Source organism: Coturnix japonica, chromosome 11, assembly GCF_054131305.1.
Source record: "Coturnix japonica strain WE chromosome 11, WE-NBRP24, whole genome shotgun sequence".
NCBI lineage: Eukaryota > Metazoa > Chordata > Aves > Galliformes > Phasianidae > Coturnix > Coturnix japonica.
The window spans coordinates 4241537-4269360 of record NC_140673.1 but is presented as its reverse complement, the minus strand read 5'-3'; the positions used below and the strand labels follow the sequence as shown (position 1 = coordinate 4269360).

General features: G+C 38.0%; 1 protein-coding gene across 16 annotated transcripts in view; it reads left to right on the top strand.

The window, feature by feature from the left end:
- DNM3 (dynamin 3) overlaps nt 1-27824 on the top strand; it is a 157608-nt gene that overhangs the window by 10370 nt on the left and 119414 nt on the right. For 13 of the 16 annotated variants that reach the window (XR_014932542.1, XR_014932541.1, XR_014932540.1 and 10 more), the window contains exons 3-13: nt 7455-7604; nt 9065-9268; nt 9522-9620; nt 10498-10658; nt 13073-13215; nt 14923-15058; nt 16422-16489; nt 19349-19487; nt 20974-21060; nt 23286-23356; nt 26959-27007. Coding sequence is in view for 9 of the 16 variants with exons in the window: in XM_085510919.1 (XP_085367045.1) it covers nt 7455-7604; nt 9065-9268; nt 9522-9620; nt 10498-10658; nt 13073-13215; nt 14923-15058; nt 16422-16489; nt 19349-19487; nt 20974-21060; nt 23286-23356; nt 26959-27007 (1307 nt within the window). In the remaining 7 variants the exon portion in view is untranslated. The remainder of the gene's footprint in view (nt 1-7454; nt 7605-9064; nt 9269-9521; nt 9621-10497; nt 10659-13072; nt 13216-14922; nt 15059-16421; nt 16490-19348; nt 19488-20973; nt 21061-23285; nt 23357-26958; nt 27008-27824) is intronic. The other 3 variants (XR_014932546.1, XR_014932545.1, XR_014932544.1) reach the window with 1 other exon arrangement.

Sequence of the window (27824 nt, the reverse complement as noted above, 5' to 3'; positions counted from 1 at the left end):
ACCCCTTGGTACTCTTCCAAGTGACGTGTCATCTGCTGTCAAGTAGCTCCGTTCTCTGACATGTTTAAAACCTGTTCCCTGTTTTTCACTCTTTTTGTCATTCTAAACCAACATAAGGTATAAAATCATTGATTTTCTGTTGACATCTTCTTAAGTGAGTGAAAAGAAATTGCATCCAAAATAAATAGCGTTTAAGAAGAAATTCTCTTTAAATTGTGAAACACCATGAAGCTGGGGAAGCAATGAAGTTCAAACTGCCTGTAGAACTTAAGTCTGTCTCTGTGTGTGAGTTGTAATTAATTTTTGGGTACATTTTTTCTCTAGAATGTCCTTTTATCATTCAGCAAGAAGGTGGGCTTCATTCTGCCTGCACTCTACATTTTTCTGCTTGTAAAACATGTTCATGTTTTCAATACATCTCTGAAATTTTCTGTAGTTTTATACTATGAAAGAGTAAGGAAAGATTGTAGAATCTAGTGTTTCTGTATGCACAACTTATACCTCAGGGATTGGAAGTATGTAACACATAGTGTTTTATACTTTTTAAAAGATCAAGTTAATTTAGGTTAGGACTATGAACACTGGTCAAATCTGCCTGTCTGTCTTTAGGATGTGAAATGTGGAAATCAAACCAAATGTGGAAAATCTTGATATACTTTTCCCTGCACCATGTAGGAGCAGGGGAAAGAAGAGAATGGAGCTGGCATTCCTGACAAAACAACTGAACTGTGGGGGAAGTAGGAAGCAAACTCTTATACTCTAAGGCGGTTAAAGACTTCTTCCTTGACATCCATCCTAAACTTACCTTGCCTGATCTGTATTGCTTTCTTTTGTAAAGTCATTTTCTCTTTGGTTAAGGTCAATGAAATGATTCTTTTCTTGATGTTTTCCCTATTAATATATTCTTGTAATGTTTCCAGCCTTAGGTAGGCATCTACAGCTTTGTCTGGATGCCTGTTTTGCTGTGAAGTAGTTTTTTCCATTATAGCTTAACAACAACAAAAATTCGGAAGCAATAAGCTCCTGCCTGGTGCATTGTTTCCTAGATGTTTTCCTTTGGGAAATGCTGTGTATTTCTTGCTTGGGATCAGATGTCTGCACCTTTGGACATGTAGGCTTTGATTATTTCGTAACTTTCTTTAAACCATTTCATTATTTGATTTTGGTGGTGTTGGTGGTGAATTTAAAAAGATTAAGGTGGCTCCAAATACCTTTATCTTTCAGAACTAATTTTAAATGAGGAAAAAAAAGAAAGCTGCTTAGAGAAGCACAGTGTTCTTTCACAGGAAGCAGATGCTGGATTGATTTTTATCAAGTTCATAATTATTATCTAAGCTGTTTCAGAAAGTAGTTAGAGGATATTATTGGGTTCCTGCTACTATAGCAAGTTCAACTGGTTTCTAATCCTAGAGCCTTTTTCAACTCTTTTACAAGATTAAGAATAGCTATTTTTAATATTCTGGGGAGGGGGAACAGAGCACTTTCCATATACTATATGCTGTAACATATAAGCATGCAGAATTGACTGTCGGGTATTTTAGAAATGTTTTCAACTGAGGATCTTCTTGAAAGATGAATTGGGCTGATGGAAGAGGTTCAGACTTTCTTTGGCTTTCAGTTGTGGCGCTAAGGGTTGAAGGTTGGCAGCTGAGGCATTTGTGCACACTTGAGTAAGAGGAAACTTTGGTTGCTCACTGTTAGGCTGGGAGGTGTCATGGAAGGATGCAGCAGGGTTTGTCTGGGAGGCATTACCTGGGATCTCCAACATCTGAAAGGATCTGATATGTCTGGTAATGAGCTGATATCTTTGTGCCTTAACAATGAGAATATGCAAGTGGTAATGTGAGACAATCCAGTACTAAGAAATGTATCTCATATGAGACAGTATTTTAGGAGTTTTGTCTACGTCTTTTTAGAAATTTCTGTGTAATTAGTGCAAAGCTGTTTTGCAGGGATCTGTTGACTTTCTCTAATCATAGTAACATGTTTTTTGTTGTTAGATGTGGCTTTGTGCCATCTGCATTGCCATATCCATGCAAGCACTGTACTCTGCTGAAATCTTGGAGACAAAGACAGAGGCTTTAGTTATTACAGCTGACATGACAGTCATCAGTGGTTGTGCCTATTTTCTTTTGAGTCTGATAATGAGAGAAGTATGCAGTAGCATGGAATTAGTCATAGTATGGATGTTAAAAGTGATTGTATAGTCCTGCAAACAACTCTCTTTTGTTCTCGACTGTACTACTTGGGGCTCTTCTTGGGTCCCCTTGAGTTTCTTCTTCAAATGAAATAGTAAATGTGGCCTGCATTCAGTAAAACACTGTAGCAGCTACAGGAGAAGAACAAGATCTCCATCCTGTAAATCTCCAAGGTGGCTCGCTTGTGGTAGTCACAGTTAGGTACCCAGTGCTTGTCCTAGAGCTGTTCATCAGCAGTCCTGAAGGTAGGAGCACAGTATTGCATGCTTAGTTTTCATCTCGTGTCTTAAATTCTCTTGTTTCTCTGTTGTTGAAGAAAGATGGCGTATGTGAGGTTTTGCTGACATTGAGCCAAATAGCATGAAGTCATTGTTCTGTAATAAACAAATACTGGTGATGCAGCTTTGTTTGCCACACAGAATTCACAACTGAGAGAGCTCCCATCTTACATGGAGCTTTTGGAACGATCCAGATGCAGCTTGATGTTGTGCGGTCACTGCACTTGACCCTGGGCAGTTATGCAGCATTGAGAATGTCTGGTGCCAGGTCCAGGACTCTTGCTCTTGGGTGCTTTGTTGCTAGGCTTTGAAGGAACTCAGAGTAGAGAATATAGGAGAAAGCAGTCCCACTGGAGAGGACCCACTTCAGTGAGGTTTTTAGAAGTCACAGGTGTGGTGCTTTTAGCTGGCAGCTGCTGTGCTGGTGACCTTTGGGTTTTTGCAGGACAAGCAGGATAATTGTAATAAATGAGCTGAGGCATTTGGGTGCTGTTTGTGGGAGTGACTCCATCTCCCTTCTGGGTGAGAAGTTGGGTGTGAGAGCAGTTGGCTTTGTGAGTCTGATATCCAAACTGAACAAAAGACTTGCACGTTCTTCAAGCGTTTCTCTGGTGCTTCATAAGATGCAGGAAACTCATTTGTTCCAACCAGAAAGCATTTGTTCTAAATGCTAAACAGTTGTGATGTTTCAGCAGTTACCAGTGCTGCTGAAGTGAATGGAGTGCTGCTCTCATCCTCCCTTACTCGAGATTCCTTTTCAGGAGGAGGGATGCAACTACAGAATCCTATAGTTATGCTCCTGGAAGTATTTCTGTGTGTATCTTTAGGATATAAGTGTTAGCACACGGGGTGAGCTGGGACAGGAGCTTTAAGGGCTAGGGTTACTGTTCACTTGTCTTGGAGAAGCATAACTGAAGTCTGCATCAGGTACCTTACTTTCATTTCAACTCTTACTCTTCTGTCTGAAAATGTTACTGGTAAGCATGCTAACTTACAGTGATTTGCTCTCTGTTGTCAGCATTCCTTAAAGGAAGGCTTGAGATTTTCTCCCATTCACTTGACGTGCCTTCATTTATGCATTAAAACCTATTTTGTAAACATAATTGTATTGCGGCATCCCTATGACCCTTTGGCAATCTGTTCTTTTTGATATATTTTCTCCTGCTTGTGATGTAGTGAAATAATTGTCTAGATTCCTTCAGAATTCATTATCTAGGTTCCTTGAGACTGGGTACTTTTTAAACTGTCACAGCAGCAAAAGGATGTTCTCTGGATTTGGGTGACGCTCTTGCTGTAGGTCTTAGATAGCCAGTGAAGCACTGTAACAAATATAAATTGGCTGTTTAACTGTTAAAATTCTGTGGCATAGAAGGGTTGTTTTCCTCATGTTGATAACTATTTCTTTATGAGTTCAGAATTTCTTTCATGGTCAGTCCTTTGATTTCTCTGCTAAAGAAATGTCAGGCTAACAGATTTGGAGAAGCGTTACTGAGCTGGCTGTTTTTAGATGAACGTTCCACATATACAATACCCACATTTGTTTCAGCTCTGCCAATTAGAACATGAAGTGGAAAGTAAATCACGGTAAGGTTCAAAAACATTATGATTTTTTTTTTCCCTCAAATCTTGCAGATGCTTTTTTCTTTTGAAGTTGCTGAGCTTTAATGCAAGTATCATGTGTTTCGAGGCTTTACTCCTTAGGCATCTCCATCTTTTATTGCCATCTGGTGGCAAAAACATCCGTAAGAGAAAATGAAAAAAATTGTTGAAAGAATGTAGGCTGCTTAATTCACTTACCGCCAATGATGTCACAGGCTTCATCAGCAGGAATGGGGCAGCAAAAGAGCCACCATCCAAGCATGGCTAATGAGCTCTAAGGATAGCGCCATTAGTGCAAGGCTGCAGGCACCCCTGTCTCACTTACTGGTGTGTGTGTGTGTGAGCTGACTGACAGCAGCATTCATATTTCATCATTTACAGAGCACAAACCACTGATGTCATGCTCTTGTAACACACAGAAGTAAATGTTGTACAAGGTACATTAACAGAAATACAGCCTTAAAAAGGTGAGTTGCATAGAAAGCATGAGCTCTAGAACAAGGCTGAAAGAACAGAGATCACTCTTTGTTTCCCAGAAGCAAAAACTGTCAAGGATGCACCAGACTAGTTCAGTGAAAAGTATACATTGCTTTTCCTCCCCCTATGTATGAATGTGGCAGCTAGGAAGGCAAATGGGATCCTGGGCTCCATCAGGAGAGGGGTGGCCAGCAGGGACAGAGGTGATTCTCCCTCTTTACTCTGCTCTTGAGAGGCCCCATCTGGAGTACTGTGTCCAGGTGTGGAGCCCTCAGTACAAGAAAGATGTGGAGCTGTTGGAAAGGGTCCACGAAGATGATCAGGGGGCTGGAGCACCTCCCCTATGAAGACAGGCTGACGGAGCTGGGCTTGTTCAGCCTGGAGAAAAGAATGCTGCGGGGTGACCTCATTGCAGCCTTTCAGTACCTGAAGGGAACCTACAATCAGAAGGGGAGTAAACTCTTCAAAAAGGACTGATAATACCATGATTCTATGATTAGAATTAAAGCAATTAATTGGTTCCTAAGTCTATGACCTAGTATTTTATGCTGGTCAGATCTGTGCTCTTTTCAGTGTTTTTAAGCTTTTTTGTTATGATATTCTTGTCATTCTGTGCATTAACAGGGACACTGCTTCAGCAAACAACTGTACTTCTTGTAGGCTGGCTGTTTGAAGGTTAGCACTGGAAGACCTGAATCTTATTTTCATCGTGCCAGCAAAGCTAGAGCAATAGAGAATTAAAAGGAGTTACAGACTGGATGAGACAACAAGGGTTTTTGATACTGCCTCTCTCTCCTATTAAAAAATACTGAATGATTTTTGAAGTCTAAGTAGATCAACTGCATTTACTTTGTTCAGAAAAAGCTGATCCATCACCAAAGAAAAGGTGCTGGCTGTTAACTCGTGAAGTCTGGCTCTTTTGAAAAGTGCCCTGAGGCTGGTGGAATATTAGCTGAAGCTTGCGAAAATGTCAATGATTGGGTGAGGTTTTCTCCCTAAAGGATTTGGTTGATAGAAAATGTGGCCACAGAAGGTATTCCCCCTCTGCAAGATGTGCTTCAAATGTTTGCTATAGAGCTCTGATTTAATGTGTCATCTTTTTTAAACTCCAAGCTGGAGTGTTATCTCCTCTGAGATAAGTGGGAATAATTCTTGCTGAAATCAGATGTGGAGGAATTGAATTTCAGTCTCGTCTCAGTGGTAAATTCCTGACCTCCAGGAGGTGGTTCCGTTAGGGTAATGTTTTAGAGCTGTGTCGGACTGTGAGGGGTCATGGGTTCAGACTGATGGACATCAGGGGCATTTTCCATAAGCCTTTAATGTATTTCTAAGGCCTATTTCTTATCTTGTCTCATAGCATACCTAACTTGGCTTTCTTTATCTGGTGTGTGACAGTGAGTGAGTGGGTGGTCTGGAAACAGCAGTAGCTGTTTGTTGTTTGTAACAGTTATTCCAGTTTAATATGGAAAACACATCATTGAACACTGTTAGGCAAGATCATGCCTTCTGTCCAACCCTGTGTCTGTTCCCACAAGAAGTTTAAGTGTTAATGTGTTCCCCTCTGCGTGAAGGTTGAAAACTGAGGGTTGCAGTTTGTTTTATCCTAGAAGCACTCAGGCAAAAATTACATCTAGTTTTGACTATTTCATTTTTGTAACAACACGGTCAGCAGCAGTAGTAAAATGACATAAGGGAAACCTGAGGAACAGACTGAATGCTGACAGATAAGGCCATCTATCAATTTTCATTCTCTGATTTGCTTTCTTGGTACTCAAACAGCAGCAGCTCGAGCAATTTCCTGGCACTCAAGACATTTCTATCAGAAACGCTTCCTGCAGAAGAAACACCAAAATTGAACTGTGAGATCAAGCTTTGACTGCAGAACACTTTGACTTTGACTTTTGAATTTGACTTGTGCTTGCAGTCTTTTGTCCAACCTTTCTCTATCCTACTGCTTAGACCCTGTACGAACAGGATGTGAGCTCATATCTGTCGTCATTATCGTTCATGTCACAGCTTTCCAGAACTTCTATGTTTGCCCTCTTTTAAAGGATGAAACTCCACTTTTAAAATCCTGAGATGTGTTATTGGCTGTACACCATGAGGGCCGGAAATTCTGAGGAATACAAAAAGTAGAAGCAGTGCTTGGATACAAGTATCAAAATAAGGACCTAGTGACATGTTGGAGTCGGTGTCTGATAGCAAAACGATTCCTGGTTGATACCCTTGTAAGCTAAGAGGACAAGCTGCGTGATGAGTGGAGACTCAGAAAAATTGGTGTTCTGCCACTTCAGTGAAATCACAGTTACACCTGTAAAAGCTTCTACAGACTTTTTAAGCATGGTTTGGATTTAGACTATGGAAAGTCTTTAGGAAGTGAGGAGTTGTATTTGAAAACACTGAAGTGTTTTAAGTGCTCTTATTTTCATGAACAACTTGTAAAAATGTAGAAAACTCCCTTGCTAAGATCATCCAAAACGTGGGCTGTTAATTTCTGAAAACAAAGGCCTATCTTTCATGATACAGAACTTGAATTACTTTTTTTCAGTTTAGTGATGTGTCATGAGCAAAAGTAATGGGGTGAAAAGTCAGAATCTGAGTTCAGACCTGTTCTTTATTCTGTAAACGTGTGCGGTATTTATCTGAATCTTTCGGGTTGTTTCAAAAGATGAAATGCTAATGATAAAAGCAGTAAATCGTTTTCACTCGACCTGACTTTTTAAACAAACTCTTTCACCTGTGCCACCATGTTAACTGCATGTGCTCATATATAATGTTTTCTTGATGTACACAATGATGTGCTTTTTTGGGTACTCTTCATTTAAGAGTACTAGGGGCTTGAAAATAGTGAAGCCTGTTATGAACTTGTGAAATACAGAGATACTATTGATATTCTCCACAGAGTATGCTGAATTTCTACACTGCAAAGGAAGAAAGTTTACAGATTTTGATGAAGTTCGTCAGGAAATTGAAGTAGAAACAGACAGAATAACAGGAGTGAACAAAGGGATTTCTTCAATTCCTATTAATTTAAGAATATATTCTCCACATGGTAAGTGAGATGATTCAACTGTATATTCCTGTGATGTAATATATTACATAGCTCTGTCTGTTTAGTTCTCTCTTTTTCATGCCTTCTCATTGCTTGATTAGTAGTCTTCTGGGATGCAAAGATTTCCACAAGAAGTGGATATACCTGTGTAAGGATATTCAGCATCTGCTGCATTATGAAACCACTTTACTGCAGAGAGCTGTTGCTTCTAGAGTTGAGCAGAACATGGGCTTTATCCCATTTAATGTTCTCATGATTTTTAAATATTCCCTCTCTACATCAGGGAGAAGCCAGTTCCTCTCCCAGCACATATACGAGCTCACCAGTAAATCTTTGTTAAAGACACATAGGATGTAGCAGATGAAGTGGCAAAACCCTTTCTTTCTACTCACATGGATTTCTCAGATTGGTGATCTAGAAAGTCATTATGTCTCATTGCCCTATTGGATTTTTCTTATTCCCTGTCACTGAGAACATACTTAGGCAATACAGATGTTTAAATCTGCATTGTGTTATAGACCCCCAATATAGATCAAAGTTAGGTTTCCTGGTTGCCATCTGCTCTATTTAATGAAGGCAGTCTAGAGGAAATGTTTTGCATTGAATTCAGCCTGGATGTTGGGGAAAAGTGGTGAGTCTGGCTGAGGCATTTATCTAACCACTTCATCCAATGCCTTGATTGTGAATCAAAGGACATGAGAATTAAAATAAGAGGAGAGGTAATTAAAGAGATGCTGATCCTCCCTTTGATATGCCATGAGAAGCCTTGGCTCTAAATGTGTGCCCCTGAGCCCTGTTGCTGCTATGCAGATGTGGCATAGCAAACAGGAGAGCAACTGAACTAAGTGCTCTACCTCACTGCATGCTTCCTGAACATGCTGGCAACAGGAGAGTATGAACATTTTCTACCTAATGCTCTTAATTTGTTTTATGGATCAGTCTTTTAGTGCAGCAACTGTTATCTGTATTGGACAGACACCAAATGTATTTCCAGGTATTTCCTTTCTAGGAATCCTAATTTTCTCATTTGTCTAAATTCTGTTACTGTATTAGATGAACAAGCTGATGCTTCTGGGTGGTCTGTGGATTGAAGTATGAAATATGAATGGCCTATTAACTTTTTGATGGAAAAAGCTCAGAAAGCCATATCCATTTGCCTAAGAGCCTTCAGTGGTATTCCATATAAGTATCATTTGCTTATACCGGTTGTAATGTTTAAAATATTAAGTATAGTACTCTTAAATCCAAATGAGGGACCAATAGGGAACAACTATGGTAACAAGTATACTTTTCAGACTATCATGTGTTTTATTTGAACCACTGGTAACTGATTTTATAAGTATATTAATATTGTACAAGATTTGATGTGACTAAAATCTGTCTACATCCATTCATGTATAGATCTCTTTAGATGTGTCTGGCGTGCTAACCAGTGTTGTGATTCTGTGTTCTCTGTACAGTACTAAGCCTAACTCTTATTGACTTGCCGGGAATCACTAAAGTGCCAGTAGGGGATCAGCCTCCAGATATCGAGCAACAGATAAGAGACATGATAATGCAGTTCATCTCTCGAGAAAACTGTTTGATATTGGCTGTGACTCCAGCTAACACTGATCTGGCCAATTCAGATGCTCTGAAGCTAGCTAAAGAAGTAGACCCTCAAGGTAAGCATGATTGAACATAGCTACTGAGCCTTGTTAAACAAATTTCAGGAATATATTTCAGCACTGCCAACGACGACCCCTTCGTTTCCAATCATACGTTTACTTGCATCTGTGGTGGTTGTTGCATGATAAATTTTTAAGATGATCATGTTTTTAATAATTACTATGGAACTGTAGGATGTATTTTTTTTTTTCTTCTGAGCATAGATGATTTTTTCACTATTACTTTTTTCCTCATCTCTGACTTGATTAGGCCTTAGGACCATTGGTGTGATCACAAAATTGGATCTGATGGATGAAGGAACAGATGCAAGGGACGTTCTAGAAAATAAACTACTTCCTCTTCGTAGAGGTAAAAACGTTCAATTGCCTCTGTTCTTTGGCTTTGCTAATGGTAGTGTTTGAGAGTTCTGGAGATGAATGAAGGGTTATTCTGGACCTGATAAGTTCCTATCTTTTATTATATTTCGTTCAGCAAACATAGAAGGGGGATGTGCTAAAAATATTCTATAAGTAAAATAATTTATCCTGGACCTGGAAAATACACCGCTTATTCCTGAGGAAACAAGAAATGTCAATATTATTTATTAGCCAGTTTTCTTTTTCTGTGCCAGGTTGCTGTCCCTTTCAACAAAAGTCTTTTCTTCTTATATATGACAGAAACCAGCATCAGTGCTTCTTGCTATTAATTTGAATTTGACCTCTCATGGAAGCTTTCTATTTGATTGTTCCAACAGCTACTGTTACAGTCACTTTCACTGTTAACAATATCAGTAATTTTGTTTCTAGTTATACTTGGCTTATGAGGCCACCATCTCCTTCCAGTATATGAGCACAGCAAACAATTTATGAACATACTCCTCTAGCAGGCATTAAGAAATAACTCATTTTTCCTGTATTTTGTTAGTGCTGTGTCGTTTACTTATCCTGACTTATTAGGTCTTTTCTTTGTTGTTCATTTTTGGTACTTTAACTTTGTCTCTATTTGAAGTGACTTCTTTGGAGTGCACTAAAGTTTGAATTAGTAATGTAAAAAGAAGTGCATCTATTTCACATGAATAGAATGAACAAATTGGATGTTAAGTTCATTTACAATGCTTGTAAATGGTACCTGAAATACCTTAATTGGAAATTTGTTTGGATTGAGGCAGTGTAGTTCAATTTAATACGAATCCAGTTGTGCAGAGAATACCTGCATTAACATGCCTATTGGTTTGGGATTGTTTCAGGTTATATTGGTGTTGTGAACAGAAGCCAGAAAGACATCGATGGAAAGAAGGACATAAAGGCAGCTCTTCTAGCAGAAAGGAAATTCTTTCTTTCCCACCCAGCGTACAGGCACATGGCAGATCGGATGGGAACACCATATCTTCAGAAAGTTCTAAACCAGGTAAAACCTGAGTTCTATGTGCTATTATAGTGAATAGGACCAATACAAAATCTTCACTAAAATGAACCTTATTGATTCTTTTCTGCCTTTTACTTTTTACAGTGTAATTAACAAAGTAGCATATTAAAAACAGCACTTAGAAATGTACTGTGGGAAACAGAGGGCCTAATTTGTAGGCACTTGTTAGTATTCATAAGCCTACAGTAATTAAGATTGTTAATTACAGACAGTTTTATTGTCGATAACATATAATGTTCAATCTTGATTTTCTTCCAAGAGATCATAACTTTATTTTTTATCTTTTACTCAAAAACTTACTCAGGTTGGTACCTCCTGCACTCAAACGTAAGCTAATAGTGGTACTCTTTGATTATGTAGTTTTCCAAATTTGGAAATTCTGTGATATTTTATTCCACTTTATTAATTTGTAAAAATCTAGTGTAGCTTCTCTTAGCTCTGTCTATATTACTTAAGGTTGCAGTTTAAGCTGTAATATTAATTACAAATGCAGTAAAATAATGTGGACATACCCCTACAATCTTTATGAAGATACTTGGGGAGTACAGAGCCATTTAATGGACTTTTTTTTTCTCTTTTTTTCTCTGGGGCCGTGCACAGCAGCACATAGTTGTAACCTACAGTCTTCTTTCAAGCTGGCCTGTGCACTGTATGGATGAACAGAGTAATTCTGAGGGAGACTGTATAGAACCAAGCTGGTTTTTTGCCATTGAAGAGTACAAGATGTTCTCTGTTACCTTGGGGAAGACTTCGCGTTCCTTGCAAAAACTTTTGCTCCAGCAAAGCAAAATTGTATGCACTCGATCTACAAAACTGGAAGTGTAGTTAAAGGAGATGGAAAACAAAGGTGACAATTCTAAGTGACCCTGGAGCACTGGGATTCTGACATCTTCCAATGTCAGGAGGCTCTTACATCTGCTCCCGATTGCTTTTCATGCTTAGGATAAATTCCCTCTTACTTAGATGTGTGCAGAACCTTTTGTCATTTTTATTTTTCCTGATAATAATGCAGTTTTTGACTTTTACTAACAGTTCTTTGCTTCCCTATTCTCTTGAGCACTGAATATGAGCGTACATAGAAAGTAAAATTCTCTCTTCCTGGATGCTTCTCCAAGTACACTGTCCTATTCTGTAATTATCACGTGTCTCTTATCATGTATCATCATTATCTCTTTAAGTGCACTGAAAGAGAAATACCTTATGTCTTAGTTTTGAAACTAAACCGACCCAGTTTTATATTCCTTTAAACTCAGTGACATATAATACAGTTTATATATCAGTAATATTTTTGAGCATTTTTCCTTTTAGTTTATCTATTTCAGTATTAACTGTTAGTCTTCTGTTGCTGTTACTGTATGTAGAATACTACATGAGAAGATGCGTGCCAGAATTGTCCCGAAGTTATTAGTGCATTAGTGTTTGTGGTTCCAGGTAGTATTTAAATTATTCTGTATCCACAAGGTGGTGCTCCAGGGAAACTCCAGTGCTTGATAATGTGTCTCTCAGGCTGGCTGAACAGCTTTGGGGCTCAGTTTGCTTACTTTGGTATTTGATGTTCTTTGTTTATACTTGTGTGCTTGGGAAGATCAGCAATATAGTGCAAAAAGTCCATTTTAGTTTAAATCAAGGGGTGGATATAATGCATGGGAAGCTTGCTGTACAGCTGCCAGTGATGTCCAAACACATTACAACATATATGTGCAGAAGTAACTGAGATAAGAACTTTTCTAAGATTACTTCTACTCCAGTTTATTTTTCAGTAGTTTTAGGTATATTTTCATAAATGAAAACCAGTACTCTGGTACTAGTACCAGTAAAGTACGCTTTATATAAAGATTTTCACAAAATATTTAAGTGTTGTAATCATTAATAAAAATATTATTTAAATTTAATTATTAATTTAATTATCTATTAAATTTAAAGGCCTAAATCTCCTTAGTATTTTCCTTAGTTATTTTCCTTAGTATTCTGCACACAACAAAGTAGAAGTGCTAAGTAGATACCCTTTATGCCTATACTTCCTTCTGTCACTGTTCTCAAGTGCTTTTGGAAGTGCTCAGAATCAGTGAAATGGATGTTGGCAACAAAATGCTGAGCTCTTATGAGAGATCATTTCAAATTAAAGTAATTTTTTAGTGTTTAGCTAAACAACTGTGTCATATTGCGCCTCACTGAGTGGAAAAAGTCAAGAAGTTTTTCAAACCTCCATAATTATATGTATGTGGAAGAGATGTTGTGGTATTCTTTATCCATCTCCATTGCTTCAAAGATCAAAAGGAATTACACTAGTAAACTTGTGCAGGCGACCCTGATATGTTTGGCAGTCTGAAGGAAATGGCTATGCTCTTGCTTTCATCTTTATTAACAGTATTAAAAGACTTCTGTTTGCTTTTTAGCAACTTACCAATCATATTCGGGATACCCTGCCAGCATTCAGGAGCAAACTCCAGAGCCAGCTGCTTTCTATAGAACATGAAGTAGAGGTATACAAAAACTTCAGACCAGAGGATCCAACCAGAAAAACAAAAGCTTTGTTGCAGTGAGTGTCGTCTTTAACTGCTTTTCCATTGTCTATAGGTTTGCTTTGTTTTGCTTGATTTTTTTTTTCCCCCTCATGAATATAAATGTTAGGATATGGAAAAAGATTCTTTATGCAATCTCTGAAGGAGATTGGAGCTTGGTATTTCAGAACACTTGCATATTTCAGCAAGGTTTTCCCTAAATTAGTATTAGCAATCATAAAAAGAGAGAAGGCAGAGCAGGAAAAGGTACAAAGATGAGTAACATACATGATCTTAAGGTAAGAAATTGCTTCAGATCGTAGGGACACATTGCAGCCTGTCAGAAAGATTACCTCAAGCAAAGGGAGGAGATTGTGTTAGAGCTTTATAAGATGAGAAGCATAAAAGGAGAATAGGAATGTTGGGTTTTTTTGTTTGTTTTGTTTTTTTTTTACGATATGAAAACTTGGCCATCCAAAAGAACTTGAAAATGGTAAGAACAAAATTAATTATTGATGGTAGTCCTTCATGTGGTATGCACCAAAGTTACAGAGCTCCTTACTGAAGGAGCTGATTCTAATAGTTGGTTTGTAAACTGCAGTTAAGCAGGCTCTTGGGGATAGGGAAAATATTCAAGTTTGGTGAGTATGGAGTTATATCTCTGCTGTTTGGGACACATGAACAGCGAATGACTCTAAGGCTGGAATTCAGAAAGAAAAATGGTCACCTGAGCTCTCAAGATTTTACTGATCCAGCTGCAGGCTTTGATTTACTCCTTGATTTTTGCAACAACTGTGTCAAAAGAGTAGAGATAATTCTGTCCCTTGGAACTCAAGATGTTTTGATTGAAAGGAAAACTTTGGGACATAGCCTAGGACTATTCTATGAGAGTACAACATGGGTTATTTTTTTGGTCCTTATATCTGGTCGTTAATCTGAGAGGCGCCTATATATATGCATCTTCCATAACTATAGGAATTATTGTGCACTCTTCTAAATGCTGCTCATGTGCAAGTCTAAGCATAATCAAGTAAACTGGAGTTTGTGGTACTGAGAGCTGACACATTAGTATTGCATCCTGGGTGAGCTTTTGGGCTTGGAAAAGTTACTTGGCCAGCACTGGATCAGCTTAATGACTTGATGTGTGCTGTGCTATTGAAACATCAAAGGGTCATTGCAGAGCAGTGAGCCTTCAACAAGTGTTACCTCCTTGCTATATGGCTTGTGGTCTGTCCAATGAGCTCCGTTGTTTCTGTAATAACATCTCAATATGGATGGGCTTTTTCATTCAAGTACAGTCTATAAATATCAAGACTTATGTTTGCTTATCCCACTACAAAGATTGCTATTGTTTTTCTAAATAAATAAATAAATTGATGTGATAAATAGTGATAACATTTACAGTGAAACAGGAATGTAGCCTGGTGCCCTGATGTATTTGCAGCTGACTTTAATATATGGCTTAATAAGCTGTTTTTATTTTTAAAGACAACATTCATGGTAAAAAAGGAGATATTATATGAGCTACATCCTATAAGGAAGAAGTGTGGGGGATGCGTGTGTGTATGTAAGAATGGATTTACAAGTATAGCTCCCTGATAGGCAGCCTGGGTGAATGATTTGTTGTAGAAACTTTTGTCAGTTCCTAAACCCATTTTAATGTCAATAGTACTGACGTAGTGCTGAAGTAATAGTTGATAGTTTATACGCTTAAGTTAATCTTCTTCCCTCTCTTTGAAATTTAGGATGGTACAGCAGTTTTCAGTGGACTTTGAAAAAAGAATTGAAGGATCGGGAGATCAGGTCGATACACTCGAGCTTTCAGGTGGTGCCAAAATCAATCGTATTTTCCATGAACGTTTCCCTTTCGAACTAGTGAAGGTATTTATCCATCTTCATGATGTTATTTTTGTCTTATTTATGTATTCCTATTAAAATACCAACAGCACTAAAGCAAAGATAAAGCTTGATGTGAAGAACGTGATCTTTACTGTGGAAGAGATTACGTTAGATGATTATTAAGGCATTTACCTTCGTTTCTAGTTATGGGGACTGAGATAGACAAAAGATTCTGAAAAACTGTAATAATAATAATAATGTGATTATAGTCCCAGTTCCTATTATTTTTTTGTGCTTTTTATTGTTTTCTCACTAATGGCATTTTCATTCTGATTAGGGGCAAAGAAGGAAAGCACTATCACTGGCAAATTGAAGTTGCTGTGGTCAAGTAGCTGGTACCCGTTAGAACTACAGAAATGAAATATGTGCATTTTATAGCTTATCTTCCTGTTTTGAGAGCATAAGACAAAGCTGATTTTCTGTCCTATGGTTTCATAGTGGAAAGGGGAGAGGGAGTGGAACAGATTCAAATTTGGTGTTTAGAGAGAGAACGTTTTTTCCCTCTTGAGACATCTCTTGCTTACCCACCCTCTGAGTAAAAGAACAAACTATAGTGGTCTGTGAACTAAGAAGTGGTTAACTGAATTTATGTTGTATTCTTTTACCTTTTCTTTCACTGCAGTGACTTTAGCTTCCCCTGTACATGAGCCATGCTGTATTTCCATCTGTTTTCTTTGATGCTTTTCCTAAGCTTCCTTTCCATGTATTTAAGTTTGGCTTCCTCAGTAATCATCTAGCTTTCAGTTGGGTGAGAACCACACAGGTTTTAGCTAGTTCTGAGGTTTAAATATGCTGTGCCAACTAGCACTCCTAGAGAACAGGTTATAGTTAGGCTTAGATAGGTATCTTCACTTGAGACAATACTAACATTGTTCAGTGTTAATGGTTTACGGGCTGGTTCAGCCTGGTTCTGTGACTGGGGCAGAGGGATCTTAAATTTGGTTGAAAAACAATAGGGTGGGAAATTGAGGATAAACAGAGAACATGCTGGTAGAGGTTGTACCACTTCATGAAACTTTAAAATAAAATAAAAAAAAAAAGTGAGTTCCAAATGTCGTTTTTGGCTTTCTCCACCAACTCTTGTCTTTTGTGGGATGTTCTGCAAAATCATTTCAGCTCTTTGGTATACTGGGAACAGAAGGGTGTGTAATTCCCAGCAGTCCTTACTGTTGCCTGTAGCCTTAGTATTAAAACATCTTATAATACTTACCTTTTGTTTAGCATAATTAGAGATTAATGTTACAATAGTTGATCTTGCCTGTCTTCCAGATATATCAGAAAAAATATTTTCTATTTCATTTCAAATTTTCCCCTAATATGATCTCAAATGCTTTTGTTCATCTAGATGGAGTTCAATGAGAAAGAGCTGCGGAGAGAAATAAGTTATGCAATCAAGAACATACATGGTATCAGGCAAGTGCTCCCCTGTTTTCAAGGCTGATCGCGTTGCAGAAGGTGTGGTCGTCTTGACCTGTGGACGTGCTGACTGGTTGCTAGACCACATTTCTAATGCACTGCTCCCAACAGCTGATGTTTCTTCTACTCCTTCATACTTCTGTTTTTCAGGTAGCTATTTTGGGCTACCTGGTGATGTTTAGTTTACTTGGAAATCTGGGAAAATTATTTTACAGAGAAAATAATTTACTTTTTTTTTTTTCCCCTGGTACTGCAAACTGGAATGTATTACTATAATTTTCAATATAACGTAAGATTTCTAGTGCATAAAGGCTGTTGGAATTGGTGTAACTGGTTGTAACTATACATTCAAAGGGGAGAAATTTCTACTTGTCCCTTTTCTGCTATTATTTAATCGCCTTTCCAGGTAAATTCAGTATCAGAAATGTTGTATGAAATTTTTGATGCGTGACTGACATCACCATAGGAGAGCAAAACGTTTATGGAAGTCATATTCTTGGTGGCAGAATCTGGTAGAGTGGCTCACGTGAATAGTTTGGCAGTCTAGAATGTAGGGAAGACTTTTTTCCTTTCTGAAAATGATATGAAGCTATGAAGCAATGCAGTTTTGCACACACACTCACTATAGAAAAACTAGAAACCTCTAGAAAGCACATGATGAAAGCATAAGCTCAGAGGCTAGGTATGATGCTGTCTGGCACTTGACATATCAGCAGATTGAAGGTACTGCTGGGACCTGGGAATGTTGAGACTGTCACAGCTGAGTGAAGCTGCTCTTCAAAGGATGTCTCTTAAATGCAGTCATTCAATGGCCAAAAATGTAAGTGTGAGATTTGTTCGACACATCAAAAAAATTCTCAAATAAATGCTGCAGTACTCAATTGTATTTGCATAGTATTAGGGGCTTAATCGGTAACTCTCTTTACTTCATGATATCTTTGGCTTCTTCCTGGTATGCTGCCATGGTATGTATGTTCAGATACTAAACAGACTTTACCTCAGATATTTTCTGCCCATCCTTCATCCTACACTTCCTAGCCATTTTGGGATTCATTATCAAGGTTGTAGTTTTTTTTTTTACTGAAGAGCTATTACTTAGGCTTTTCTGCCTTTTTGCTTCAGAATTGGTACCAGAAATAATTCTAGCTGCCTATTTTAAGAAAGCAAATTTCTGTTAACACTTGTCAAGTAATGGTGATAGAGCCAAATCCATTGTAGCTTTCACAAACTCAATTGAATAAAGCAAGAAGAGACTAAGAATCTAAATGTGACGTGCATCAATAACGGTCCATAAAGTAAATGAATGAAATGTGGAAATTCTTAATATCTGCCTTGTTTCTGACAGATGAAGACTTGCAACTCCACTCTTCTCTGTTACTACTTTACTGATTAAATTGTTCCCTGCATCTCCACATTTAGAGATGTTGTAGTCTTATAACATAGAAAAGAATGTGTCATGCAGAAAAAGTGGTCATGCAGGTCAACTTGCACTGTGTGGGATGAATGTTTTCTAGTGAATGTTATAATCTACAAACATATGGTTATGTAATATCAGCTACTATAAGCCTAACAAAAGGCTTTTTGTTTAGGGCTAAAATAAGATTTCCAGCTTCTTCATTGCAGTCTTATGTACCAGAATCTGAAAGCAGCATGTTACCTTAAGCAATCTAATGGTATACAATTTTCTTCCCCTCTTGTGTTGCTTGTCTCAGTTACCTGATGTGGATTCATCTTTTGGTGCAAGGCATTTAGAAATCAAGCAAATCAAAGCTCTTAAGGCTGTTCTAGCACTGTGCAGTGCTGGTAGTTTTGTTCTTCTTAAATTGGTGACAATTAATCTCAAACATCCCACAATTAGGGGTTGTGTTACCTAGCATAGGAAGATGACTTCTAATTATTTTTGATGAAGAAGCTGACAAAGCTGGGAAGTTGATTGTTCCTTGTTGTGCTCCATCTCCATTTAAATGGACAGCACTCTGGCAGGCAGCAACTCCTGAAAGTTCAGTGTTATTGTGAAATCTTTTTCAAGAATTTGGCCTTATTGGTGGCAAGATCTTGGGAAAAAAAATAAAATAAAATAAAAATTATGGTGACAAACTAATAGTTCAGGGCATGTCTTTATAATTTGTGTCTTTTTAAAATGCAACTTATGTTGTATCAAGCTAAATCTTGCAAGCAGTGCTTGAAAGAGAACAAAGGCTGTTTGTTTAGAACTGGTTCTGCATGGTACCTTTCTGTATAAGGTTCCTGTATGCTGCAGTGACAAACTGAATTTCTGCACGTAGGACCCTGAGTAGTACAACTGTCTTTACAGTTGTGATTGAAGAGGAAAAATGCGTCTGTGTAAATCTTATTGGTTTGTTATGGCAGTGGCTGTACATAGTGTGCTGCTGCTTCCATTCCTCTCTCAGGTTTGGTGCGCTAGGATTACTAGCGCAACGACACATCATCAGTAGGGTAAAACTAACCTGTCTCACGACGGTCTAATCCCAGCTCATGTTCCCTATTAGTGGGTGAACAATCCAACGCTTGGTGAATTCTGCTTCACAATGATTGAAGGATCAAAAAGCGACGTGGCTATGAACGCTTGAAGAAGCTTCACAATATTATTCCAACACTTTTTAGAGTTTTCATAGTCATCTTCAAGAAATAAGCATGTTTAAACTTTTGTGTTCTTGCAATACAGTGACAGTCTTTAAAGAGAAAGGAGACAATCTATGGAAGGCTGTATAGGGTTGCTGTTCTAATTCAGCTTCATGTTTCTGAAAAGGCAGATGAACAATCGGGTTAAAAAAAAATAAACTTCCTTGCATGATATTTTGTATTGCTATCTCACATATTCTTTCATGTCCACAGGACAGGTTTATTTACTCCAGATATGGCGTTTGAAGCGATTGTTAAGAAGCAGATAGTCAAGCTGAAAGGACCTTGCTTAAAAAGCGTGGATCTAGTGATGCAGGAGTTAATCAACACTGTCAAGAAGTGCACTAAAAAGGTAACTTACAAATAGATCTGGTAATGTAAGTAGTAGCAGTAGTAGTCTTCCTTGCATTTTAGGGTATTATAAAAGATTACTGAGCTTGTTATTTTATCTAAAGAGCAAGACTCTAAATAGTTACAACTTGTGCCTAACTCTAAAAGAGTAATGGTGAAAATAGTAGCCAAAAGTTACAAGTTTTTGAGCAGGTCTGTGGTGTGAGTATTGATGCACTGAAATTGTTGAGAAACATCCTGTCTTGTTCTTCAGAGGGATGTAAAGAACACAACTTTTTGTACCAATGAGGAGATGAATGAACTATTTCTTAAGACAAGGAAGGTTGATCATCTTTTGGTGAAGATAGTATGGAAGTGTGGGAAGGATTTACCATGATATTCTGAGCTGAATTTGGAGGATATCATTTGAATTAATTGCACAGATTCTTTCCCATTGTTGTTGGCTGTGATTACTCTTGCATCTTACCGATCACATTTTAAAGTACCATTACTGAGGTGTAAAGATGTAAAACGTTGCCACAAGGTGGAGCCTTTAAAGAACAAGAAACTTGGAAAATATTGAGAATACTGCTCTGGAATTACATGCAGAGGAAGAGCGAAGTGTGGAGACATGTCACTTCAAGGCTGATAAACTGCTTTGTCAGTTGGTAGTAGGAGCTCTACCCTGCTCACTTGTTCATGAGTAAGCACATTTGCAGCATATTAGAACTTTTAGAGTGTGCTCAATGATTAAATGCCATATACAAGCTTTTGTTTTGCTTTCTATCCTTTTAGTTTGTTTTTTGGATTATTCAAATATACATCGTGCTACTGCAGCTAAAACTTGTTAATATTTTGTTGTCTACTTTGTGATAATAGTCAAGGAAATAAGATAGTCCATCATGGAAGCTTGTTTCTCAAAGCTGTGATTTCTGAGCAGTCAGATAGAAGTACACTTTCCTCTTGGAATGGTTGATGACTTGTGTTTTAGCTGCTGAAGCTTTGTTGCAGTGTTCTTGTACATGTCCATTCAGAATCTGTATATTGAGGAAGACAACCTTTACCCAGTGCCTTCCCATTATCTTCTGTGGAGCTTTGTGTCAGATGTAGGATGTATTCAAAGGATATGCAATTAGTTAATAGTGAAATGCTACATTGTAAAACTGCCAACCCTTTCTAACCTATTATCCCACATCTGCATTTGGAGCCATCCCATACCTCTGGGATTGGTTGGATTGTTGGAAGTGTTTAGATTTCAGTGATACAGTTACTTTTATTCCAAATAATTGTCTCTTCCTCATTGTTCTATGGAGCAAAAAACACAGAAAAAAAGTCTAAGGGTTTACGTCCCTACAGCTTCTCTGGAAGATCACTATTAATAGCAAGGGAGGCTTGCCTTTGCCAAACCATTTATTGCTTTCCTCCAAAAAAGAAAATTGAAGTTTTTCTGTTTATACGTTATTGAAGCTACCCTGCAGATATGAATTTCTATTATTTCTGCTCTTCAGTTGGCAACCTATCCAAGATTATGTGAGGAAACAGAAAGAATTGTTGCTGGGTACATTCGTGAAAGAGAAGAGAAGACCAAGGATCAGGTGAGAATACACAGGAGTTCAGTGTTCAGGGAAATGTGTGGAGGAAGGAAGCTATTACACGTAAAATAAAATAACAGAAGATGTTTTTTGTAGCAGCAGGCTACACACTTGAGAATAACTTAGAAATTGCTCTTCTACCATTGAGCTTTGACATACGAGACTAAGTTGCTACAGAAAATCCTCATCTGGTCTTTCAAGGTAAGTAGAAGTGGCAAGCAAAGGTGCTGGCAGTACAGTTCCAGCATCAGACATCCTTCCTGTCAATGCCAATGGAAACTGTGACCCAGGAGGGAGGGTGATGTCCTGATTGTTAATGGTTTTGTTTTCCCTAGTGAGAATTAAACAATGTAATTTTAGAGTTAGCCTTATATTCCCCTACTTTATGGTGAGCACCTGAGTCCTTTGTTGTACATTCATCATCTTCCTCCTTATTGTGCTTCTTGTGTGCTTTTAGAAGCAAACATGTTCCTTTCACAGAGAAGTAACAGAAGATGAAAATGCAATGAAAGAAATTGCTGTTTGCTTTATTAACACAATGACTATAATGCTTCTGTCCCTCTTGATGAAAATCTAGGCATAAATTTCTGAAAATCACTATAAAATAAAAAAGGAGAGTCAGTTAATCATTATCATAGATTAACTCAGGACAGGCTTTAGACTGACTAATTCTCTCCATGTGCAAGCTAGTAAGCTGTGCAGTGTATTCTGCTTCTTTACAATTGCAGAACAATTTAAGTGAAGTCCTAAATATTTTTTAAAAACATGGTGGGCTTGTGCTTGCAAGGTGTTGTAGCTGACTCATCTGTTTTCTTCAGAATTTGGTAGAAGATACAAATGACTTAGAATAAGAAGTCTCTCTCTTCCTTCCCCTCCCCCCCCCCCCCAATTCTTCATTATGTGCATATACCTGTCAATTTCCCTGAACAATGTACAAAATACCATCTTTCTGTATAAGCCAAGAGTTCGCCAAATACATTATCGACACAGTCACATCATTGTTTATGCTGATAGCTGCTTATCACGATGAAATCAAATTTCTAGTGAGGATATTTTTGGAGGAAAGAGTTAGACTCAAATCCCAGCTATGTTTTGCTGTTTGTGAGGCTCTAAATGTCTTCTAGAAATGATGGAGAGTTCAGGAGTGATACTATGTTTGTAGAGCCGTGCAGAAATAACTCTGCTCTTAAAGGAATATAAAAGGATCCAGGTGGAGTTATTCGTAGTGCTGAGATCTTACTCATAAGCACAGTAGTGCAATGCTGCGATAGAACACCGTAAAGCATTGGGGAAAAAACTAGATGGGACTTATTTGTTAGATAAAGAGAGCCTGGTATTCTAATGAAGTGGTCATTAATTCAGTATTTTATAAAAGTAAAACTTTTACTTTATTTTCACTGCTGAAGCTTATCCATCCATGCATTGTCGTTTCAGTCTGATTATGACATTTACTGATAAGTCAATGACTCTAAGGCACGACTATGGCAATGGGTAATTATGCAATTATAAATTATTAGTCCTGGTTGTGAAACTTTGAATGGGAGGAAGGAGAAGACACTAAAGGCTCCCTCTTTCATGTTCAGCAAGATTCTATATAAAGTGTTGGGAATTCTCTGGTAGCAGTATGTTTCTTCTGTACTTCCTGCTGATAAATGGAAATCTGGAAAGATGAAGGGAAAGTATAGCTATGGTTCCCTTTGCTCTCATATCTGTTCAAGAAGCTGTCCAAGGGTGGAATTGAGTTTTCTCCTGTCTTATTAAACTCTTTGCCTGGGTAGATAACTAAGTTTGATTCAAGTTTGCATCTAAAAGGACTAGCAAGTAGTAAGTTGAAATTTTTCTCTTTCACAAATCATTTGTTCCATTATTTCATTGATTAGCTTATCTCTTGAGCGTGGTGGTATTATTAAGCTCTTTCTGACAATGTGCAGTTGATCTTAAGGAACCGAGCAGAGTCCAAGTTAATGAAAATTATGTCTGTCAGGAGGGGGCAAGGGGGGGAAATAGAGGGAAGTGTTAAGCTCTCCTATAGTCTAGCTTATTAACCAAGCATATAAACAGAAGTGGTAGGACTTAAAAAACAGTGTTTCTTTTTGCTTGAACAATTATGAAAGAAATATTGAGAAAATGTGGAGAAAACTGGAAGTGTTGTTCTTTTCTCCCTTTTTCTCAGTCTCACTCTTCAAATTCACCCACCTTCTTTTTTGGTCTCCTGTTTTCCCTAACAGGTGCTGCTGCTGATTGATATCCAGGTTTCTTACATCAACACCAACCATGAAGACTTCATTGGCTTTGCAAAGTATGTACTTATAGATACTTTGCTATAAAGACACTGTTGGAGTGGGGCTTTTTTTCTTATTTTTAATGAGTTCAACACACGCCTTCTATTGTGACAATGGGGATGGAAGCTGCAAAGTCTCAAACATGCAGGAGCGTTCTCTTTTTCATTATACACTTCTAGTGGATTCTTTACCCTAGTTCCGAAGTCTGATTTCACTGAAGATTTTATCTTGGTCTGGAATCACACCAATTTTTATGAGAGAGCTTTGGCAAAGCTTTTGATGTATCCATTTTAGGGACACAGAAATGTACACTATTGGTGGTCTCTCCTTGTTGCTAATGCTTGTTTTGGGAGCTGTGACTCCATGTAAAACAGTTTTGCTTGGAGTTAAACGTATCACTGAATTTAAGCATTACACATTTAAGTGTACCTGCTGTTTGGCTGTAGAGAACAACGGCAGAATAATCTCTAGATCCTGCTTTGACTTTCTTCTTGCTTAATGGAAAAGATTGAGAGTATTCTCTGGAACGTTCTCTCTCAGCTCCTAGCAAGTTGTTTTTTTTTTTTGTCAGATTTCATACCAACTCCTTGACACTAGTTAAAATGTTCAAGAGGTCTTTTACTTTGAAGAATAAATGTTTCTTCAGTCTTATTAATTTTCTATAAAGGTGTTTGGAATTGTAACAGGTTTCATCTACATGTGGTGTTGGAAACAAAGTTTGGCACCGCTGTACATGTTATATTATGGCCTATTCTACTTAGCACTGAAAAGGAGGGTCTACAGCTTGGGTAGCATGTCTTGGAGATTTAATAGAGGATTCAAAAAGCTGAGAATGGAAAAGGCAAAGTGAGGCACCGTGTTTGTGTTTGGCTTGAGCAACTTTCTCTGATATTGTTTTCAGGTCCTGGATATCTTTATCATTTCTCTTAACAAATGACAGGATGTTGTAGGAATGGTAGCTGGCCTTCTAGAGGTCAAGACAAGAACCTTCCTGCTATGTGCTTCACTTCATCCTCTTCTGACAGGAAAAAGCCTGCTGAAAACACTCTGTTGTATGGTAACGGTGTGTGTTGTGACCTTGGGAAGTCACATAGAGAAACAATGTTGAGTTCAGACCAGTTTGCTCAGGAATTTGTCCTGAGATTGTCCAGGAAAAAAAAACAAAACAACAAACAACTAGATTCTCCAGATTCTCTGTGCAGTTTATCCCAATGACTGCTTCTCCTCACTGTAAAAGATGTTTCCTTGTGTCAGACTCCTATGTTTTATGGCCTTGGATTCTGGAGTGCCAGTTATATTTGGAGCCACTTCATGTCTCTTCCCTGGAAAAATCCTGCTCAGGGATGCCGTTTCTAGAGTCTGTAGTTCAGTCTGTGGACTTCATTGCTACACCCTTTTCCAAGTGGTTGCAATGTCCAAGTTCAGTTTCTTGGCAAAGCTTCTTTAGTCAACTGAGAGCTGGAAGTTCCAGCCCCTTCGTGAAGGGCATGAACAGGTAACAAATGGCTCCAGACTTAGGTTTACTAATAACTGTAAGTTTGAGCAAGTCTGAATGGGAGTTGAAATTCATATCTAGACAAATGTTTTTGTTGTCTCGTGGTCAACTAGAAGAGAAAACTTGGTTAATTACGTGAAATTTAAAATGTAAAATTTATTTATGAGTCGAATAGTAGAAAATATACATTTTAGTCTATAATCATGTTATTGTTTTAGCAATTATGCTAAAACTTGAACATGGAATCATTATTGAGGGGTGGAGGGGGTAGCATGCAAACTTCTTCAGTATCTAAACATCCTGGAGTGTAGCTTCCTCAGATTTCCTACTGTTTCCTTTTGATTGCTGAGTCTTCTAGCCAGCTGTCTCCTGTGACTGCATTATTTCATAAGTGTAAGTCCTGTGAACTTTCTTCATATGAATGGGAGCTCAAGGCATTTCAAACTGTTTTGCAGCGTTATAGGATTTACGGTGGTTACAGCGCAATGTGAATTGGCTTCAGAATGCTTTGAAAGTGCCAGTATTTAGAACAACTTTATGTAATTATGAAGAAATGTATTTATATTGGGAAAATCTTAGAATGTTAATACTTGCCTCGTTTAACAGAATGAGTAGTAGAATGTTGGGACTGGGTTTGTTTCCAGTTGGTGTAACTCAAACATAACTACATGCTTCATCCTGTGCGAAGAGGAATTTGTATTTAGAACAGTAGATAAAGAACCGATTGCTGGGTTACTGCTAAGAGATGAGGATTTCTTAGAATGATATTGTCTGTTTAATTGTCTTCCCTAAGACAATTAATTAAAAGAATGAAAACAGCAGCAATCACTGTAAGAATGGCAATCAGGTTTTGTAAAGCTTTATTGTGCTTCTTGAGCAACAGATTGGATCTGGTGAGGAATTATTGCTCTGATTTCTACATCCAGGTTATTTAATCATAATTTGTGCACCAAAGTTATGATGCATGGGAAACACAGACTGTTTTGACCAAAAATATCAAGAAGTAAGCCCAGCAAGCAGACACATCATTGTGGATCTTCTCTCCAACAGTGTGTGGATTGCTGGTTTGGTTATGGCCCCTAAAGTCATGATCAGAGTTGGAAGAGAGCTGAGTTTTGATGCTCCAGCAATTCTTAGGATCAGTATCTTTACATAAAATGATTTCAGCTTTGGGGCCTTTAGTTGTGACCTAAGCACATCTATCTTACTTTTTCAGAGTGATGTTGATAGCTCTCTAAATCCATGCTTTTTTTTTTTTTTTTTTTTTTTTCTGTCATTTTGTCAATGCCTGCTGAAACAGTATAATGTAATCTAAAGAAAACTTGCTGTCACCAGTGGCTGCTCTGGTGCTGAAGCAGCAGAAACCTACTGTTAGAACACTTGTGTTCTATTTCCAGCATACAGTTGTATGGCCTACCGTGTAGAAGCTGCATAATGCAAAGGGTCTTAAAATTAATGGCAACTTGTGTATTTGAGAAAGGAATGTGTTCTGTTTCAGGAACTGGGACTGCCAGAGTCCAAGAATTAGGAAAACTATTTTAAATATGCTTTAATTTTAAGTGTGTTCCGCTCTTATGAGCTTCTAGGTTTCTGAACCAACTTCATGGCAGCTTCTGAACCAACTTCATGGCAATTGGTTAAATTTACACCCTCAAAGTGCATATAAATATTAGAATAATATTCAATACAAACAGACAAGACAAAGCTATTAAGAAGCCTCCAGCAGGGGAGGATTCTGTTGTAGCACTCTAAATAACAGAAATAGCTCATTTTTTGACTGTTTTAAGCTGTTATTTCTTTCTGTTTTTAGTAACTTCTACCTGTGTAAGTAGAACATTTTTGCAAAGGAGATGATTGGTAGGGGCTGTCTGTGCTAAGCAGGCATCTCTCTTCTGTGCTAAGCAGGCAAATATTCCTATGAAACTAAATAGGTTGTAGTGAAAAAGAAGAAAAAAACACAGTGAAAGATGCACGTGTATATGCAGTGGTTTTGCTGTGTTTCTTTGTTATGCTAGCTTTATGTGCTGGAACCATAGGTAACTATTATTACTAAAATCTGCTGCTCAGGAACTGGTTTAGTTTTTGAGTTTCTTCAGTATAATTTTTTTCCTCTGCTTTCCTTAGTGCCCAACAAAGAAGCAGTCAGGTTAACAAAAGTGCAGTGGGAAATCAGGTAGGCACCTTAATGGAGAATGGATAATGGCATGTGCAAGTTAATCCAAGCTGTCTGGTGTACTTGGCTGCATCTATTTTTTTGTGGATCTGTAATTTACCATTTCTGCATGAAACAAATAAAATGCATCATCATCTCCTTGTTTTACTGATGTTTTCAGAGCCACATGAATTTTGTTGTTACCATCATTAATTGTTTAAAAATCTGCTACTTGCTTGCCCTTCTGGTTAGTGCCTCCCCTCCTTTGCCAATTAATGCATTAAGTCTTTCATGTTACACACAAATGCATTTTTCCACTAACTGCCAACTTGTGAATCTCAGAATCCAAAACACTGGTGAGTACTTGCTTGTGTGTGCTTTGTCATACAGTTCTTTTTACTTGTGTGCTCACAGCTTAATAGAAGCGAAGGGGCAATTCAGCAAGCAAAAACAGATTTGCCTTTACCTCCATTGAAAATTTTCAGTTAACTTCTTGAAGATGTTGACTGTGTACCATCATTTTCTCTCGACCTAAACAAAGAATAAGTGCTGATCTCAGTTAAATTAGCATTGTCACTGAGATTCATTACTAAAATCTGTTGGCTGTTTGTTTTTTATCCCATAATGATATGGAGTCAATTCTGCAAGGTGCAAAGTGCTGCTGAGCTTTGCTTCTGTGCTTTTGTGTGGGCCATGGGTGCTTGGTACTTCACAGGATCACTCCTAGTTTAATGGTTTAATGTTAAATGAAAATAATGAAAATGCTGCTGAGGATTTCTGCTTGCTTTGAGGGTTTTGCAAAGTCTTGAACTGGGGGGGTGGGAGGGGGGGGAAGAGT